The sequence below is a fragment of the Dendrobates tinctorius genome, unplaced genomic scaffold (assembly GCF_039654945.1).
Source record: "Dendrobates tinctorius isolate UK_male_01 unplaced genomic scaffold, ASM3965494v1 ptg000211l, whole genome shotgun sequence".
Lineage (NCBI taxonomy): Eukaryota > Metazoa > Chordata > Amphibia > Anura > Dendrobatidae > Dendrobates > Dendrobates tinctorius.
Genome location: NW_027361878.1, coordinates 18,547,100 through 18,567,790, shown reverse-complemented (window position 1 = coordinate 18,567,790; position 20,691 = coordinate 18,547,100). Strand labels below are relative to the sequence as shown.

Below are 20,691 nucleotides of genomic sequence, written 5' to 3'. Positions count from 1 at the left end.
CAATACACATCCATTTATACATGCACATGTACATACACACATCCCCCATGTTTATGCACATAATAGCACACATTAGGGCATATACCTATATCTGGAAACGATATGCATCCATCATGAATACACAAGACAATTATCCAATAGTGAAAAATCAAATATATATATAAAACATAGTGAAATGGTCATGAAAATATGTATACATATAAAATAAGCTTGAAAAGGAAAAAAGAGGGGGAATAGGGAAAAAAAAAAGGGGGGGGGAGGGGGAATGGAAGGGGAATAATGAAATAAAAATAGTCCATCATTCTTCATAATATTCTTCACCCTTTGTAGGTAATCTTCAATCTGTCCACAAGATAGTAGAAATGAGTGCTGAACGACCACCCACCAGTATCCAAGAAAAGGATGAGAAAAGCCAACCACATCAATCTGTATCTGGTAAGTAATACTAAAAAATAATATAAAATATTAAATAAAAATAAAACTATAAAAGCTAAAAAAGATAAAAAACTATAAAATATACACGGTAAAAAACGGTTTAATGGATTACTAAAACGGAGCAAAGCTTATATTCTCATTTAGGCCAAGAGGTGAGACAGTGTTGAGTATCCAAATCCATTTGGTTTCCATTTTAGCTGAATTTTTACTAATACTTCCTCCTCTTATGTGTGGTTGTAGCATGTCAATTCCAGTTACACGTAAAAGAGATGCATCACATTTTCTTGATGTATTTTAAAATGTCGAGGTATTGTTTTTAACTCATTTAAATCCTCAACATTTTTAGCAGCTTCAATCCCTAAGACGTGCTCTCGGACTCTAACCTTTAGTTGGCGTGTTGTTAAACCAACATAAATAAGTTGGCAAGGGCATGTAGCATGATATACTACAGCTTTTGAAGTACAGGTGATTTGATGTTTTATCTTGTATGTTGTACAGTTTCCTGTATCAGTAAATATATCCGTCCGATTGATATTTGTGCATGCTACACATCTACCACAAGGTTTACATCCATAGTTCTTTTTATTTGTGGAAAGGAAAGTTATTGGCTCGTTCGTATAGTGGCTGCTCACTATTGAGTCACGTATACTCTGGGATTTCCTATATGTAATCTTAGGTCCTTTGCCGACATAGTGAGAAATTATCGGCCTGTAGAATGGACCATGATTTTTTTCAGAATCTGTTGCATAGCTTGAGTTTGGCCATGATATTTTGTAATAAACCTCACACCAGGGTCCGAAGCAGGGGACTTCACTTTGTATAGAACATCTTGTCTTGATCTATGTTTGGCTCTATTATATGCCCTTTTAAGATAACGGTTGCTATCCACGTTCAATAAATTTCTCCCTGAGTATTTTTGCTTCTCTTTCAAAATCTAAATCCTCTCAGCATCTAATTCTTACGAACTGACCTATCGGTATTGATCTAATAAGTGCAGGAGGGTGTGATGATGACGCATGTAAGAGCGCATTGACAGCCGTTGGTTTGCGGAATAAGTCAGTTTGTAGGTAGTTGTTCCCATCTCTCTTGATATTAATATCCAAGAAATCAATAGAAGTACAATCATAATGGTATGTCAGATGTATATTTGATTGGTTCTTATTCAATGTAGAAATGAATTAATTTAAAGTCTCAACATTACGCTGCCAAACAATGAAAATATCATCAATATACCGTGCCCAAAATAGGACACGGTCCATTGATGATAAACAATCCGATAGGAAGAGGTCCCTCTCCCACAGCCCCAGGAACAGATTGGCATACGAGGGCGCAAAAGATGCCCCCATTGCTGTGCCCTGAAGCTGCAGATAGAAGGACCGCTTAAATAAAAAGAAATTGTGCGAAAGCGAGAATTCCAGTAGCTGAACAATGAAGTCTCTCTTAGATGGAGTGATGTTGGAAGAGTTCAGAAAGAATTGTGAGGCTCTTACTCCATCAGTATGGCGAATATTGGTATACAGTGATTCTATGTCACAGGTTACCAATAAAGTATCTGCCTCAATATGAAGTCCATCAATCTTTTTCAAAAAGTCTCCACTATCCTTTATACAAGATGGTAACTCAGAAACTAAAGGTTGGAGCTGTGAGTCAATATATTTATTGACATTCTCCAGGTAGTTGTTACAACCAGATATTATAGGTCTTCCTGGTGGAGTAGACTGTACTTTTTACCTAAAATACACAAAAATCAAAGTAGATATTGTGGGATCATCAATTTGTAGGGCATGAAAAAGTTCTTTAGAGATAATTTCATTATCTCTCGCCATTTGTAAGATTGTCAGTAATTTAGACTTAAGGCCCCGTCACATAGCGACTCACCAGCGATCCCGACAACGATATCAACGTGTCAACGATATCAAACAGACAGTTTCACCAGCGATCAGCACCAGCGACGCTGAGCGCGCGGCGTCGCAGTGTACCTTAGTTACCAGTGCGCTGATGCAGGAAGCTGGTAACTAACGTACACATCGGGTATCTAAGGGACGTGTGTCACTTAGAAACCCGATGTGTACCTTAGTTACCAGCTCCCTGCATCAGCGCGCTGGTAACTAAGGTACACATCGGGTTTCTAAGTGACGCACGTCCCCTTAGATACCCGATGTGTACGTTAGTTACCATCTGATCGCTGGTCTCCCGCCTGTCACACGCAGTGATGCGTGCTAGCCAGCGTGAGACCAGCGATCAAAGAAATGTCTAGGGCTTTCCAAGAGCGATCAGTGATACCGGCAGGGGGGATGGTCGCTTATCGCTGTCAAACACAGCGATCTCGCTGGTGAGATCGCTGTTGTGTCACACAACTTGTGACTCAGCAGCGATCTCGCCATCGAGATCGCTATGTGTGACGGGGCCCTTATACTTGTTCAAAGGATTGAAAGTCAATTTCCTGTAGCATTTGGTATCTTTGAGATGTCTCAAAGCTTCTGATTCATGCATCACTTTCGGCCATATAACAATATTTCCACCTTTGTCGGATGGTTTAAAAATTGCATTCCTGTAGGTCCTTCATCCATATAAGGGCCGCTCTTTCTTCCCTACTAATATTATTGTGATACGGATGTTTTGGTATTTTGTCAAAGTCTTTACTCACCGTTTTGACGAAGATCTCGACAGCTGGGCAAATAGAGGGGGAATTACTCTGTCGCCTCATTGGGGGACACAGAACCATGGGTGTTTTGCTGCTGTCCACTAGGAGGCGACACTATGCATAATCTGAAAAAGATTAACTATGGCTCCTCCTCTGCAGTATACACCCTTGGACGGCGTCAGCCTTCACCAGTTTTTGCTTAGTGTTGCAAGGAGGCACACCTAAAGATTTTTTTTTTTTCCTTTTTCATCCAGATTACAGATGAAGAAAAGAGGGTCTCCTGTGAGACTCCCGACATGGCTCCTTCCTCGGTCCCCTATCATGGGGTGCCCGGTTGAAGTTGAGGTGGCTGTTCCCCATGTCGCTCCTTCCCCAGCGCTGCGGGTGCTGGTTTGAAGTCGAGATCCCCCTTCCACAATTCCTTTTGGTCTTGGGTTGAGGTCGAGGCGAGGATGAAGCCCCCTGATGGTGACAGCAGCACCCTCCCTTATCCCCCTCTGGGGGTATTAGGTTGAGACGCCTCAGGTAGGGTTTGTACCACGGCACTCTGCAGCTCAGAGTAACGAGGGACCCCAGCCCACCTGCGGGCTCCTGTCGGGGCCAGGGGGGAGTGCAGGCAGGCATGGCATAATGGAGACAGGGGATCCCTGCACCCTGTCTCTGCGGCAGCACCAGATCTATGGTGCCTCAGAAGGGCTTCTCACAGCCCCCCTCCCGATTATAGCCCCGCCGCTATCCTGCTTTTTCAATCCGTGGGGGTCCGGTTCAGTTTTGACCCCCCCTCCCGGACTTCCGCGCCGGCCTGGAGCCCTTTCTGGGCATCAGCATCTAAATTAGGCCGTGGCTTTGGTCTAGCTGAAGTCGCCGCCTCTTCTCCGCCCCTGGCCCGGCGGCCGCCCGGGTTCCAATTATGACACTCCACAGTGTCATAGATGGGACGGATCGAGACAGGGCGCGTTTTTACACAGCTCTGCGCGCCCTTTTCAGCTCTCCACCCCCTTCTCCTTCCTCGTTTTATTTCGGCGGCCATTTCTGCTGCAGGCACTGCATTCAGCAGCATCACGCCAGCCAGTCTCCGGGGGGACACAGGACTGTGGCTCTTCGGCACTGGACCTAGGAGCACACTGGTGGGGCAAGATCACAGCTGGGATTTTTTACTCGGCTGTGATTCCATATTCCCTGTAAGGCTCTCCTATAGGTTTCCTCTGTATAGCCATCCCTGTAGGGCCCTCTGCATAGCCAGCCCTTCTGCACTCTGTACACCATGCCGGGCTCAAGGAAGAGACCAGGCAGTACTGTTTTTATGCATTCTGCACAGCCTGCAAAACCACTCTCCCCAGTGGCAGTACGTACCCGCACTGCCGGGATTGTATCCAAAATATTGGGTCAGAACCCTAAGAGGCTCCTACCAATGTTTCAGCGTCTGCTACCACGCCGGAATGGGCTACCCAGATGTCGCAGTGTATGACGCAGTCCATAGATAACCTAACCTCCACATTGCTCCAGGCTCTGCAGGGTCATGTCTCGGCTATGAGCGTTACCCAGCAAAGGGACAGCTACACTCAGGGACATGCCGTTTCCGGCACTCCCAGACGTAAGCGGACCCACAGGTCGCGTTCACCTGCGTCATCCCATAGCACACGGTCATCCCCCTCTAGGGAGAGACACCGTAGTTCCAGGTCACCTAGACCGTCCCCTAACATAGACAGGCAACGCAGATCTCCACAGCAATCCCCGACCACAGAAGACCTCCGCCCCAGTTCGCCCACCAGGGAACACCTTAGCGATAGGCAGGATTCGGAAGGCATCTGTGACTCCGACTCAGACAACGAAACTGAGAGGTCTCCGGTCCCTGGTCCTCCTAGCAATACAGCGCTAGTTGAGGATGTAATCTCTTCCATCCATCGGGTGCTGGACATTTCTGATCCACCCCCGGAAGCCTCAGAACACAAGATTTGCTTTGAAAGTGTTCTGAAACCACCTAAGGACTTCTCTAATCACCTGGAATTTCAGGCGATTCTGACTAAGCAGTTTTCGCAGCCTGAGAAGAAATTCGCCAACCGCAAATATTTGGAGGCAAGGTACCCGTTCCCACAGAAGGACACCAAGGAGTGGACAGATCCACCTGAAGTGGACCCCCCAGTCTCTAGACTAGCAGCACAGACCCTCCTTTCACTGCCAGATAGCTCAATCCTCAGGGACGCAGCAGACCGGCAGGTAGAACGCATGGCTTGTTCAATTTTCGAAGCGGCAGGGGCCTCTCTGGCTCCCGCGCTCGCTTCAGTCTGGGCGGCCAAGGCCTTTCTGGCTTGGGCCAGAAAATTGCAGACTGGCCTCCAAGCTTCAAATCCTGAGCTGTCGGACCAAGTGGTTCAAATAGCAGTGGTAGCAGATTACATGATTACATGCTTCATGCAGCTCTGGATTCCGCATGAGGTGTAGCGGGGATAGCATCAAACGCCATCACAATCCGGCGTATCCTCTGGCTGCGGGAATGGAAAGCGGACGCGGCCTCAAAGAAGTCCCTCACGCATCTCCCGTACCTCAGTGGGCGGCTTTTCGGTGAAAAGTTGGATACAATGATTTCCAACGCCACTGGGGGTAAGAGTACTTATCTCCCTCAACTAAAGCCTAAACGCACATTCAGAAGGCGTAACCAAACACGATTCCGATCCTTTCGGAATGCTTCAGCCTGGTCCGTCTCGCGTCCAGCACAAAATCGTAACCGCTCTCCCCATAGGTACAACCCACGGGCGGCGCAGAGGCCTGACAGGACCTGGCAGTCAAAAGCAGGCCAGGCAAAGCCCAAAGGAGGAAAGCCTCAAACTTTCTCCTCATCATGACTGATGAACTCCGGAAGACACCCCACCCGTATGCGGACGACTTCTAATCTTTCAGCAAGTCTGGCTGCCTATTACAGAAGACAGATGGGTCAAGGAAATGGTGTCTTCCGGATACAAGATAGAGTTCACTTCCAGCCCAACCAACCGGTTCTTCCTCTCTGTCCCCCCAAAATCGCCAGACAAGGCTCGTGCCTTCCACCAGGCTGTTTCCTCCCTCCTTCAAGCAGGAGTCATAGTACCGGTTCCCACGGCCGAGCTCTTTCGAGGGTTCTACTCCAATCTGTTCGTAGTCCCCAAGAAAGGAGGCAGCGTCCGGGCAATGCTGGACCTAAAACAACTCAACAAGTATGTGCGGGTTCGTCATTTTCGCATGGAGTCCCTTCGGTCCATCATTGCGTCCATGGAGCAGGTAGAATATCTCGCCTCCATAGACATACAAGACGCATACCTGCATATACCGATTGCTCCCCCCCATCAGAGATTTCTCAGGTTTGCAATCAACCAGGACCACTACCAGTTCGTGGCTCTCCCGTTCGGACTCGCCACGGCTCCCAGAGCGTTTACAAAGATCATGGCTGCCACCGTGGACGTTCTGCATTCCAGAGGCATAGTAGTCGTTCCATACCTGGACGACCTTCTCATCAAGGCTTCCACCTTCAAGGACTGCGAGGTCAGCGTCTCAATCGTAATAGACACTCTGAGTCACCTGGGCTGGTTAGTCAACCTACAAAAGTCATCGACTGCCCCGAGTCAGTTTCTGACCTTTCTGGGGATGCTATTTGACACCTCCAGGGGTCTGGTGCTCCTTCCCAGGGACAAGGCACTGGCTCTTCGTCTAGGAGTTCGCATACTCCTCTGCAATTTTCCCCGATCTCTCCGGTTTGCCATGAGAGTCCTCGGCAGGATGGCAGCGGCAATGGAGGAGGTACCATTTGCCCAGTTTCACCTCAGGCCTTTTCAACTAGCTATCCTCAAGTCCTGGGACAGGCATCCTTTCTCCCTCGACAGGGAGTTCGGGCTAACATCGGCAACCATGAGGTCCCTGCACTGGTGGCTCAAGCCAACCTCACTGGCAACGGGAAAATCCTTTCTCTCAGGTCAATGGAAGGTTCTGACCACCGACACGAGCCTGACAGGTTGGGGTGCGGTGCACCTACATCACAGAACATAGGGAAAGTGGTCACCAGTGGAAGCGAACATGCCCATCAACATCCTGGAAATTCGGGCCATCTTCCTGGCATTGAGAGCCTTTCCTCACTTACTGGCAGCCTCTCATATCAGAGTACAGTAGGACAATGCCACGGCCGTGGCATATGTGAACCACCAAGGCGGGACCCGCAGTACTCAGGTGATGAGAGAAGTCGCACATATCCTCCACTGGGCGAAAAACACGAGGTCGGTACTCTCTGAGGTCCACATTCCGGTTGTGGACAACTGGGAAGCCGACTACCTCAGCAGACAAGGAATGGGCTCGGGGGAGTGGTCTCTCCATCCCGAAATTTTCCGCCAGATCTGCCATCGCTGGGTGACTCTGGACGTGGACCTAATGGCATCCCACCTCAATGCCAAGGTCTCCAATTTTATGGTCAGGACCCGCGACCCGCGGTCGCTCGGAGCAGATGCACTGGTTCAGGACTGGACTCAGTTCCAGCTTCTGTACATTTTTCCACCTCTCCCCCTGATATCCAGAGTCGTGAGGTAGATCAAACAAGAGGGAGCTCCAACCATCCTAATCGCGCCAGACTGGCCCAGACGTACATGGTACGCCGACATCGTACAACTTACAGCAGACGTCCCCTGGCGTCTCCCCGACCGTCCCGATCTTCTGTCACAAGGCCCGTTCTACCACCAGAACTCAGGGGCTCTCAATTTGATGGCGTGGCCCTTGAGACCTGGGTTCTAACCCAGGCAGGGCTCTCACGGACGTCATTAGAACCATGATCAGAGCACGGAAGCCAGCCTCCACCAAGATTTATTTCCGTAAATGGAAAGCTTTCTTTACCTGGTGTGAATATCGCGGCCAGATCCCGCTCCCTTATTCCCTCCCAAAAGTACTTGGCTTTCTCTAATCGGGTCTGGACGCTAGTCTATCCCTGGGCTCGCTTAAGAGCCAGGTGTCAGCGCTGTCAGTACTTTTTCCAAGACGTATTGCTAACAAGCCACAATTAAGGACTTTCCTCCAGGGGGTTTCCCGATTGGTTCCTCCCTACAGACGTCCACTGGAAACATGGGACCTCAACCTGGTCCTGACAGCATTGCAGGCACCACCTTTCGAACCTCTTAAGGAAGTCCCACTCCGCCTTCTATCACAGAAGGTGGTCTTTCTGGTGGCAATCACCGCGCTACGCAGGGTGTCTGAACTGTCAGCACTCTCCTGCAGACGGCCCTTCCTGGCTTTTCACCAGGACAAAGTGGTTCTCCGTACAGTCCCATCCTTCCTTCCGAAGGTTGTGTCCAACTTCCACCTCAATGAGGAAATTTCACTGCCATCCCTTTGCATAGAGTGGAGAAGGCTCTGCATACACTTGACCTCATCAGGGCATTGCGTATATACGTGTCTAGGACTGCACCCCTCTGGAAGTCTGATTCCCTTTTCCTTCTTCCTGAAGGCGTTCACCAGGGTCTGCCAGCTTCCAAAGCTACCCTTGACAGGTGGATCAAGTCCACCATACAGGAGGCTTACCGCCTTAACAATTCTCTTCCGGCCGGTAGCACGGCACACTCTACGCGGGCGGTAGGGGCCTCCTGGGCTATTCGGCACAACAAGTGTGTACGGCGGCCACTTGGACTAGCCTACACAAGTTTCCAAAACACTACAGAGTCCATGACCTAAGTCCTCAGCGGACGCGAGTCTGGGCAGACGGGTTCTGCAGGCGGCAGTGCCCCAAGTCTAGGGACCTGTTGGCACAATACTTGTCCATTACTTCCCACCCAGGGACTGCTTTGGAACGTCCCATGGTTCTGTGTCCCCCAATGAGGCGACAGAGTAAAGGAGATTTTTGTGTACTCACCGTAAAATCTCTTTCTCTTAGCCTCTAATTGTGGGACACAGCTCCCACCCTGTTGCCCTTATGGGCCGTTGTTACGGTTGAGTTCTCATATTGTTCTTTGAGCTCGTACATAGTGGCCTTCTTACAGGCATGGTTATGTTGTTTCTGTTATGTTCCTCCTAATGCTTTTGCACAAAACTGGTGAAGGCTGATGCCGTCCAGGGGTGTATACTGCAGAGGAGGAGGCATAGTTAATCTTTTTCAGATTATGCATAGTGTCGCTTCCTAGTGGACAGCAGCATAACACCCATGGTTCTGTGTCCCCCAATTATAGGCTAAGAGAAAGAGATTTTACGGTGAGTACACAAAAATCTCCTTTTCCGTGATTTCGGACAGATAGATGGAGGTATCATGTCACCTTTAATATTGTGTTCTCTTGCTAGATCTTCCAAAATTGCTAGTGCCTGATCTACCGCCTCTGTTGGAATTAATTTACAGGCATTTTCATTATGAAAAAAGCGTTAAAGAAGTTTCCTGGCAAATAAATGAAGGTCTTTGATTGCATCAAATTTATCAAAATTGACTTTATTCAATACATTTAATTCAGTTAAAGAAAATGAATATTCACTGAGAGTGATTACCTTCAAAGAATCCTTCCTGTTATCTGGTGAATATGTAAAATTTCGCTTATTGTGTTGAAATCGTGATGTATGCTTTCTCTTGGGAGTAGAATTAGCCATGCTAGAGACGGAAGAGGAGGCACCAGACACGTCACTTATAGGGGGATGGGATGACAAAGATGGAGTTCTATCCCTTATCGAAGCTTTGATGGTGTTACCTTTCCATCTATATATATTACCAGATGCAAAATCCCTCTGGTCTCTATTTAATTTAATGGACTGTTTTTCCTGGATATTTTTAACCCAGGAATCCATTTCTTGATTTAGTTGTGACTCTATCTCCTTGATTTGTTTCGCGGTTAGTTCTTTTTTAACATCCATATACATTTCCTCTATTTTCTTATCCAACTCCTGCATGGATTTTAAATTAAGTTTGATCAAAAGTTCCATCAGTTTTTTTAGATGTGTCATTACATATATTTTCCCAGTAGGTGATAAACTCATCATCTTCAACAACAACCCTTAGGGTATGTGCACACGGTGCGGATTCTGCTATGGTTCCGCAGCATTTCTGCAGCTGCGGGTCCGCAGCAGATTCTGCTGCGTTGTACAGTACCTTTATTTCCTATGGAAATAAAAAACAAAAGCTGTGCACATGCTGCGGATTTTTCCGCGCGGTTTTGCTGCGGTTTACAATCCGCAGCATGTCAATTGTTTGGTGCAGGAGCGCTGCAGTTTTACACCTCATCCATTATGAGGTGTAAAACCGCAGGACAAAACCGCATATAAACCGCAGGACTTTTGTCCTGCGGATTTAAGTGCGGTTTTCTCTACAAAATCCACAGAGCCAAAAAACTATGTGTGCACATAGCCTTATTCTCAAACCTCTAGGGATGAGGTGTTTCTGAATGTAGTTCTCAAGAAAAGCTTTGCTCCACCATATTCTTGTTCTCTTATTTAGGAGATGTTTTATATTCTTTAACATTACATGAAATTGTAAACTATTAGTAGTCGGTGTTAATGTTACCAAAAACTTCATTTATACGTCCTTGCCAAGTAATTTCCCTGGCTTTCAAATCCATCTTTGGACACACAGAGCCTGTGCAGAACAGAGTGAATTATTGTTAAACACAGCAGAGGAAACACTACATAGAAATGTGTGTGTGTATATATATATATATATGTCATTAAAAATAATATACCTTAAATGTAACATATCTCTACTGAAAAGATGAATGGCAGACCATTCGGTATCATATATAAATAAGTACTGAGTCCGTAGAGATGAAAAAATAATAAGACATAAAGAAAAAATTGTTGATAAAAAACTTTTTTTATAAATTGGTTGCTTGACACTACACTAAAAAAGCACCATAAGAATTCTATAGATACAAACTTTGTTAATATATCAATGTGATACAACCCACAGTAAAAAATTAGATTAATTAGGCTTGGCCCCAATGTAAAATATAGCACACAAGTATAGTATCAGTAAAATTCAAGAATTTAACATAAAGCACAAAAGATGTAGGTAATAAATAACAAAAATGTGCAAATATACAGTGCTAAGTGCGAATTCATATAGATAATATGCCAAAAAAGTGAACTATTTATCATAATAAACTAGTCAGGAAATAGTGACTATAGTGCTGAAACAATTAAAATAGTGCAAAAGCCGTGTGAAATCCTGCTGTAAACTACCACAAATGAAAAGTGAATGAAAAATAGTGTAAAAATATATAAAGTGATATGTGCAACACAAAAGTGCTGTTTACATATAAATCTCTACTTCAAAATTGTGCCAACATTTAATAGAGTCCCATAGTGCACCATGTACCTACATTAAATAACTGTAGGGAAATGCACTATTAAGTGCCAAATTGCAGTGTGCTATATTATGGAGGAGGGCCCATAAAAATATCATATAGAGAGCTATATGTTGGTCACATATAGGTCTAAAAAAATATATATATATAAACAGACCATGTATTGAAAAAGCACAATATCAAACTGACCAACTCAGAATAACATACAGGGGGCTATAGCCTTAAAAAAATACATGCACAGTTGGTCCATAATGGTAAGGGTTAAGGTGCTTCAACACGCCCCGACGCACGTTTCGAATGTGTTCCTTCGTCAGGGGGTGTTACCCATATGAAAACCGCTATTTTATATATAAAAAGGAGGCCATTCTCATTGGTGGTGACGGAGTGGTGATGATGCATCCGCATCAGGAAACCCAGGAAGGTCTCAGCCCCGGCATCATGTGATCGCTGACGACAGGTCACATGACCGCGACCCGTCCTCATGGATACATGTAGACGCAGGAAGTGAGACACTATCCGGGGCACTCAACTGCGCATGCGTGCAGCTCCTGTCCACAGCAATAAGGAAGAAATAGACAAAGTTCTAATCATCATAGCTGAATCGCAAAGGAAGGAGGGAAAAAAGGAAAGGAAAATACTAATGTAGTGATATCAAAAAACAAAAAGGAAAATGGATAAAAAATGAAAGTGTAAAGATAATTAATACTAAACATTGGTAGGAAAAAAGTATAATAATAGAATTATAGTGTAATAATGTAATAAATAAAAACAATAATAAATAAATGAATAAATAGATGATTAATAATGCTTATGTATATAAACCACATGGTACATCAATGACAAAGATAAATACATGAACACATAATAATCTACATATAAGCTTGATCAATACACATCCATATATACATGCACATGTACATACACACATCCCCCATGTTTATGCACATAATAGCACACATTAGGGCATATACCTATATATGCAAACGATATGTATCCAACATGAATACACAAGACAATTATCCAATAGTGAAAAATCAAATGTATATATAAAATATCATAGTGAAATGGTCATGAAAATATGTATACATATAAAATAAGCATGAAAAGGAAAAGGAGGGGGAATAGAAGGGGGAATAAGGAAGCAAAAATAAATAAAAATAGTCCATCATTCTTCATAATACTCTTCACCCTTTGTAGGTAATCTTCAATCCGTCCACAAGATAGTAGAAATGAGTGCTGAACGACCACCCACCAGTATCCAAGAAAAGGATGAGAAAGGCCAACCACATCAATCTGTATCTGGTAAGTAATACTAAAAAATAATATAAAATATTAAATAAAAATAAAACTATAAAAGCTAAAAAAGATAAAAAACTAAAAAATATACACGGTAAAAAATGGTTTAATGGTTTACTAAAACGGAGCAAAGCTTATATTCTCATTTAGGCCCAGAGATGAGACAGTGTTGAGTATCCAAATCCATTTGGTTTCCATTTTGGCTGAATTTTTACTAATTCTTCCTCCTCTTATGTGTGGTTGTAGCATGTCAATTCCAGTTACACGTAAAAGAGATGCATCACATTGGTGATGTATTTTAAAATGTCGAGGTATTGTTTTTAACTCATTTAAATCCTCAACATTTTTAGCAGCTTCAATCCCTAAAACGTGCTCTCGGACTCTAACCTTTAGTTGGCGTGTTGTTAAACCAACATAAATAAGTTGGCAAGGGCATGTAGCATGATATACTACAGCTTTTGAAGTACAGGTGATTTGATGTTTTATCTTGTATGTTGTACAGTTTCCTGTATCAGTAAATATATCCGTCCGATTGATATTTGTGCATGCTACACATCTACCACAAGGTTTACATCCATAGTTCTTTTTATTTGTGGAAAGGAAAGTTATTGGCTCGTTCGTATAGTGGCTGCTCACTATTGAGTCACGTATACTCTGGGATTTCCTATATGTAATCTTAGGTCCTTTGCCGACATAGTGAGAATTTATTGGATCGGCCTGTAGAATGGACCATGATTTTTTCAGAATCTGTTGCATAGCTTGAGTTTGGCCATGATATTTTGTAATAAACCTCACACCAGGGTCCGAAGCAGGGGACTTCACTTTGTATAGAACATCTTGTCTTGATCTATGTTTGGCTCTATTATATGCCCTTTTAAGATAACGGTTGCTATCCACATTCAATAAATTTCTCCCTGAGTATTTTTGCTTCTCTTTCAAAATCTAAATCCTCTGAGCATATTCTCCTAATTCTTACGAACTAACCTATCGGTATTGATCTAATAAGTGCAGGAGGGTGTGATGATGACGCATGTAAGAGCGCATTGACAGCCGTTGGTTTGCGGAATAAGTCAGTTTGTAGGTAGTTGTTCCCATCTCTCTTGATATTAATATCCAAGAAATCAATAGAAGTACAATCATAATGGTATGTCAGATGTATATTTGATTGGTTCTTATTCAATGTAGAAATGAATTAATTTAAAGTCTCAACATTACGCTGCCAAACTATGAAAATATCATCAATATACCGTGCCCAAAATAGGACACGGTCCATTGATGATAAACAATCCGATAGGAAGAGGTCCCTCTCCCACAGCCCCAGGAACAGATTGGCATACGAGGGCGCAAAAGATGCCCCCATTGCTGTGCCCTGAAGCTGCAGATAGAAGGACCCCTTAAATAAAAAGGAATTGTGCGAAAGCGAGAATTCCAGTAGCTGAACAATGAAGTCTCTCTTAGATGGAGTGATGTTGGAAGAGTTCAGAAAGAATTTTGAGGCTCTTACTCCATCAGTATGGCGAATATTGGTATACAGTGATTCTATGTCGCATGTTACCAATAAAGTATATAAATATGAAGTCCATCAATATGCCTCAATATGAAGTCCATCAATCTTTTTCAAAAAGTCTCCACTATCCTTTATACAAGATGGTAACTCAGAAACTAAAGGTTGGAGCTGTGAGTCAATATATTTATTGACATTCTCCAGGTAGTTGTTACAACCAGATATTATAGGTCTTCCTGGTGGAGTAGACTGATTTTTGTGTACTTCAGGTAAAAAGTACAAAGTAGATATTGTGGGATCATCAATTTGTAGGGCATGAAAAAGTTCTTTAGAGATAATTTCATTATCTCTCGCCATTTGTAAGATTGTCAGTAATTCAGACTTAAGGCCCCGTCACATAGCGACTCACCAGCGATCCCGACAACGATATCAACGTGTCAACGATATCAAACAGACAGCTTCACCAGCGACGCTGAGCGCGCAGCGTCGCTGTGTACCTTAGTTACCAGCGCGCTGATGCAGGAAGCTGGTAACTAACGTACACATCGGGTATCTAAGGGACGTGTGTCACTTAGAAACCCGATGTGTACCTTAGTTACCAGCGCGCTGATGCAGGGAGCTGGTAACTAACGTACACATCGGGTATCTAAGGGACGTGTGTCACTTAGAAACCCGATGTGTACCTTAGTTACCAGCTCCCTGCATCAACGCGCTGGTAACTAAGGTACACATCGGGTTTCTAAGTGACGCACGTCCCCTTAGATACCCGATGTGTACCTTAGTTACCAGCTGATCGCTGGTCTCCCGCCTGTCACACGCAGCGATGCGTGCTAGCTAGCGGGAGACCAGCGATCAAAGAAATGTCTAGGGCTTTCCAAGAGCGATCAGTGATACCGGCAGGGGGGCTGGTCGCTTATCGCTGTCAAACACAGCGATCTCGCTGGTGAGATCGCTGTTGTGTCACAAAACTTGTGACTCAGCAGCGATCTCGCTATCGAGATCGCTATGTGTGACGGGGCCCTTATACTTGTTCAAAGGATTGAAAGTCAATTTCCTGTAGCATTTGGTATCTTTGAGATGTCTCAAAGCTTCTGCTTCATGCATCACTTTCGGCCATATAACAATATTTCCACCTTTGTCGGATGGTTTAAAAATTACATTCCTGTAGATCCTTCATCCGTCTAAGGGCCGCTCTTTCTTCCCTACTAATATTATTGTGATACGTATGTTTTGGTATTTTGTCAAAGTCTTTACTCACCGTTTTGACGAAGATCTCGACAGCTGGGCAAATAGATAGAGGGGGAATTGCTCTGTCGCCTCATTGGGGGACACAGAACCATGGGTGTTATGCTGCTGTCCACTAGGAGGCGACACTATGCATAATCTGAAAAAGATTAACTATGGCTCCTCCTCTGCAGTATACAACCCTGGACGGCATCAGCCTTCACCAGTTTTTGCTTAGTGTCGCAAGGAGGCACACCTAAAAATTTTTTTTTTTCCTTTTTCATCCGGATTACAGATGAAGAAAAGAGGGCTCCTGTGAGACTCCCGACATGGCTCCTTCCTCGGTCCCCTATCATAGGGTGCCCGGTTGAAGTTGAGGTGGCTGTTCCCCATGTCGCTCCTTCCCCAGTCCTGCGGGTGCTGGTTTGAAGTCGAGATCCCCCTCCTTCCCCAATTCCTTTTGGTCTTGGGTTGAGGTCGAGGCGAGGATGAAGCCCCCTGATGGTGACAGCTGCACCCTCCCTAATCCCCCTCTGGGGGTATTAGGTTGAAATGCCTCAGGTAGGGTTTGTATTTGTACCACGTCACTCTGCAGCTCAGAGTAACGAGGGACCCCAGCCCACCTGCGGGCTCCTGTCGGGGCCAGGGGGGAGTGCAGGCAGGCATGGCACAATGGAGACAGGGGATCCCTGCGCCCCTGTCTCTGCGGCAGCACCAGATCTATGGTGCCTCAGAAGGGCTTCTCACAGCCCCCCTCCCGATTATAGCCCCACCGCTATCCTGCTTTTTCAATCCGTGGGGGTCCGGTTCAGTTTTGACCCCCCTCCCGGACTTCCGCGCCGACCTGGAGCCCTTTCTGGGCATCGGCATCTAATTTAGGCCGTGGCTTTGGCCTAGCTGAAGTCGCCGCCTCTTCTCCGCCCCCGGCCCCCCGGATTCCAGTTATGACACTCTACAGTGTCATAGATGGGACGGATCGAGACAGGGCGCGTTTTTACACAGCTCTGCGCGCCCTTTTCAGCTCTCCGCCCCCTTCTTCTCCTTCCTCGTTTTATTTCGGCGGCCATTTCTGCTGCAGGCACTGCATTCAGCAGCATCACGCCAGCCAGTCTCCGGGGGGACACAGGACTGTGGATCTTCGGCGCTGGACCTAGGAGCACACTGGTGGGGCAAGATCACAGCTGGGATTTTTACTCGGCTGTGATTCCATATTCCCTGTAAGGCTCTCCTATAGGTTTCCTCTGTATAGCCATCCCTGTAGGGCCCTCTGCATAGCCAGCCCTTCTGCACTCTGTGCACTATGCCGGGCTCAAGGAAGAGACCAGGCAGTACTGTTTTTATGCATTCTGCACAGCCTGCAAAACCACTCTCCCCAGTGGCAGTACGTACCCGCACTGCCGGGATTGTATCCAAAATATTGGGTCAGAACCCCAAGAGGCTCCTACCAATGTTTCAGCGTCTGCTACCACGCCGGAATGGGCTACCCAGATGTCGCAGTGTATGACGCAGTCCATAGATAACCTAACCTCCACATTGCTCTAGGCTCTGCAGATTAATGTCTCGGCTATGAGCGTTACCCAGCAAAGGGACAGCTACACTCAGGGACATGCCGTTTCCGGCACTCCCAGACGTAAGCGGACCCACAGGTCGCGTTCACCTGCGTCATCCCATAGCACACGGTCATCCCCCTCTAGGGGAGACACCGTAGTTCCAGGTCACCTAGACCGTCCCCTAACAGAGACAGGCAACGCAGATCTCCACAGCGATCCCCGACCACAGAAGACCTCCGCCCCAGTTCGCCCACCAGGGAACACCTTAGCGATACGCAGGATTCGGAAGGCATCTGTGACTCCGACTCAGACAGCGAAATGGAGAGGTCTCCGGTCCCTGGTCCTCCTAGCAATACAGCGCTAGTTGAGGATGTAATCTCTTCCATCCATCGGGTGCTGGACATTTCTGATCCACCCCCGGAAGCCTCAGAACACAAGATTTGCTTTGAAAGTGTTCTGAAACCACCTAAGGACTTCTCTAATCTCCCAGAATTTCAGGTGATTCTGACTAAGCGGTTTTCGCAGCCTGAGAAGAAATTCGCCAACCGCAAATATTTGGAGGCAAGGTACCCCTTCCCACAGAAGGACACCAAGGAGTGGACAGATCCACCCGAAGTGGACCCCCCAGTCTTTAGACTAGCAGCAGAGACCCTCCTTTCACTGCCAGATAGCTCAAACCTCAGGGACGCAGCAGACCGGCAGGTAGAACGCATGGCTCGTTCAATTTTCGAAGCGGCGGGGGCCTCTCTGGCTCCCGCGCTCGCTTCACTCTGGGGGGCCAAGGCCATTCTGGCTTGGGCCAGAAAATTGCAGACTGGCCTCCAAGCTTCAAATCCTGAGCTGTCGGACCAAGCGGTTCAAATAGCAGTGGTAGCAGATTACATGATTACATGCTTCATGCAGCTCTGGATTCCGCATGAGGTGTAGCGGGGATAGCATCAAACGCCATCACAATCCGGCGTATCCTCTGGCTGCGGGAATGGAAAGCGGACGCGGCCTCAAACAAGTCCCTCACGCATCTCCCGTACCTCAGTGGGCGGCTTTTCGGTGAAAAGTTGGACACAATGATTTCCAACGCCACTGGGGGTAAGAGTACTTCTCTCCCTCAACTAAAGCCTAAATGCACTTTCAGAAGGCGTAACCAAACATGATTCCGATCCTTTCGGAATGCTTCAGGCTGGTCCGTCTCGCGTCCAGCACAAAATCGTAACTGCTCTCCACATAGGTACAACCCACGGGCGGCGCAAAGGCCTGACAGGACCTGGCAGTCAAAAGCAGGCCAAGCAAAGCCCAAAGGAGGAAAACCTCAAACTTTCTCCTCATCATGACTAACGAATTCCGGAAGACACCCCACCCGTAGGCGGACGACTTCTACTCTTTCAGCAAGTCTGGCTGCCTATTACAGAAGACAGATGGGTCAAGGAAATGGTGTCTTCTGGATACAAGATAGAGTTCACTTCCAGCCCACCGAACCGGTTCTTCCTCTCTGTCCCCCCAAAATCGCCAGGCAAGGCTCGTGCCTTCCACCAGGCGGTTTCCTCCCTCCTTCAAGCAGGAGTCATAGTACCGGTTCCCATGGCCGAGCTCTTTCGAGGGTTCTACTCCAATCTGTTCGTAGTCCCCAAGAAAGGAGGCAGCGTCCGGCCCATGCTGGACCTAAAACAACTCAACAAGTATGTGCGGGTTCGTCATTTTCGCATGGAGTCCCTTCAGTCCATCATTGCGTCCATGGAGCAGGGAGAATATCTCGCCTCCATAGACATACAAGACGCATACCTGCATATACCGATTGCTCCCCCCCATCAGAGATTTCTCAGGTTTGCAATCAACCAGGACCACTACCAGTTCGTGGCTCTCCCGTTCGGACTCGCCACGGCTCCCAGAGCGTTTACAAAGATCATGGCTGCCACCGTGGACGTTCTGCATTCCAGAGGCATAGTAGTCGTTCCATACCTGGACGACCTTCTCATCAAGGCTTCCACCTTCAAGGACTGCGAGGTCAGCGTCTCAATCGTAATAGACACTCTGAGTCACCTGGGCTGGTTAGTCAACCTACAAAAGTCATCGACTGCCCCGAGTCAGTTTCTGACCTTTCTGGGGATGCTATTTGACACCTCCAGGGGTCTGGTGCTCCTTCCCAGGGACAAGGCACTGGCTCTTCGTCTAGGAGTTCGCATACTCCTCTGCAATTTTCCCCTATCTCTCCGGTTTGCCATGAGAGTCCTCGGCAGGATGGCAGCGGCAATGGAGGAGGTACCATTTGCCCAGTTTCACCTCAGGCCTTTTCAACTAGCTATCCTCAAGTCCTGGGACAGGCATCCTTTCTCCCTCGACAGGGAGTTCGGGCTAACATCGGCAACCATGAGGTCCCTGCACTGGTGGCTCAAGCCAACCTCACTGGCAACGGGATAATCCTTTCTCTCAGGTCAATGGAAGGTTCTGACCACCGACACGAGCCTGACAGGTTGGGGTGCGGTGCACCTACATCACAGAACATAGGGAAAGTGGTCACCAGTGGAAGCGAACATGCCCATCAACATCCTGGAAATTCGGGCCATCTTCCTGGCATTGAGAGCCTTTCCTCACTTACTGGCAGCCTCTCATATCAGAGTACAGTAGGACAATGCCATGGCCGTGGCATATGCGAACCACCAAGGCGGGACCCGCAGTACTCAGGTGATGAGAGAAGTCGCACATATCCTCCACTGGGCGAAAAACACGAGGTCGGTACTCTCTGAGGTCCACATTCCGGTTGTGGACAACTGGGAAGCCGACTACCTCAGCAGACAAGGAATGGGCTCGGGGGAGTGGTCTCTCCATCCCGAAATTTTCAGCCAGATCTGCCATCACTGGGTGACTCTGGACGTGGACCTAATGGCATCCCACCTCAATGCCAAGGTCTCCAATTTTATGGCCAGGACCCGCGACCCGCGGTCGCTCGGAGCAGATGCACTGGTTCAGGACTGGACTCAGTTCCAGCTTCTGTACATTTTTCCACCTCTCCCCCTGATATCCAGAGTCGTGAGGAAGATCAAACAAGAGGGAGCTCCAACCATCCTAATCGCGCCAGACTGGCCCAGACGTACATGGTACGCCGACATCGTACAACTTACAGCAGACGTCCCCTGGCGTCTCCCCGACCGTCCCGATCTTCTGTCACAAGGCCCGTTCTACCACCAGAACTCAGGGGCTCTCCATTTGATGGCGTGGCCCTTGAGACCTGGGTTCTAACCCAGGCAGGGCTCTCACCGGACGTCATTAGAACCATGATCAGAGCACGGAAGCCAGCCTCCACCAATATTTATTTCTGTAAATGGAAAGCTTTCTTTACCTGGTGTGAATATCGCGGCCAGATCCCGCTCCCTTATTCCCTCCCAAAAGTACTTGGCTTTCTCTAATCGGGTCTGGACGCTAGTCTATCCCTGGGCTCGCTTAAGAGCCAGGTGTCAGTGCTGTCAGTACTTTTTCCAAGACGTATTGCTAACAAGCCACAATTAAGGACTTTTCTCCAGGGGGTTTCCCGATTGGTTCCTCCCTACAGACGTCCACTGGAAACATGGGACCTCAACCTGGTCCTGACAGCATTGCAGGCACCACCTTTCGAACCTCTTAAGGAAGTCCCACTCCGCCTTCTATCACAGAAGGTGGTCTTTCTGGTGGCAATCACCGCGCTACGCAGGGTGTCTGAACTGTCAGCACTCTCCTGCAGACGGCCCTTCCTGGCTTTTCACCAGGACAAAGTGGTTCTCCGTACAGTCC

At 47.1% G+C, this 20,691-nt stretch overlaps 1 protein-coding gene across 7 annotated transcripts in view; it reads left to right on the top strand.

Annotated features, from left to right (window-relative positions):
• ZFTA (zinc finger translocation associated) overlaps positions 1 to 20,691 on the top strand; it is an 82,517-nt gene that overhangs the window by 29,403 nt on the left and 32,423 nt on the right. For 4 of the 7 annotated variants that reach the window (XM_073554551.1, XM_073554554.1, XM_073554557.1 and 1 more), the window contains exons 3-4: positions 331 to 435; positions 12,556 to 12,660. The exons of 1 other annotated variant lie outside the window; for it this stretch is intronic. In XM_073554551.1, the coding sequence (XP_073410652.1) occupies positions 331 to 435; positions 12,556 to 12,660 (210 nt within the window). The remainder of the gene's footprint in view (positions 1 to 330; positions 436 to 12,555; positions 12,661 to 20,691) is intronic. 2 more of the 7 variants (XM_073554552.1, XM_073554553.1) reach the window with 2 other exon arrangements.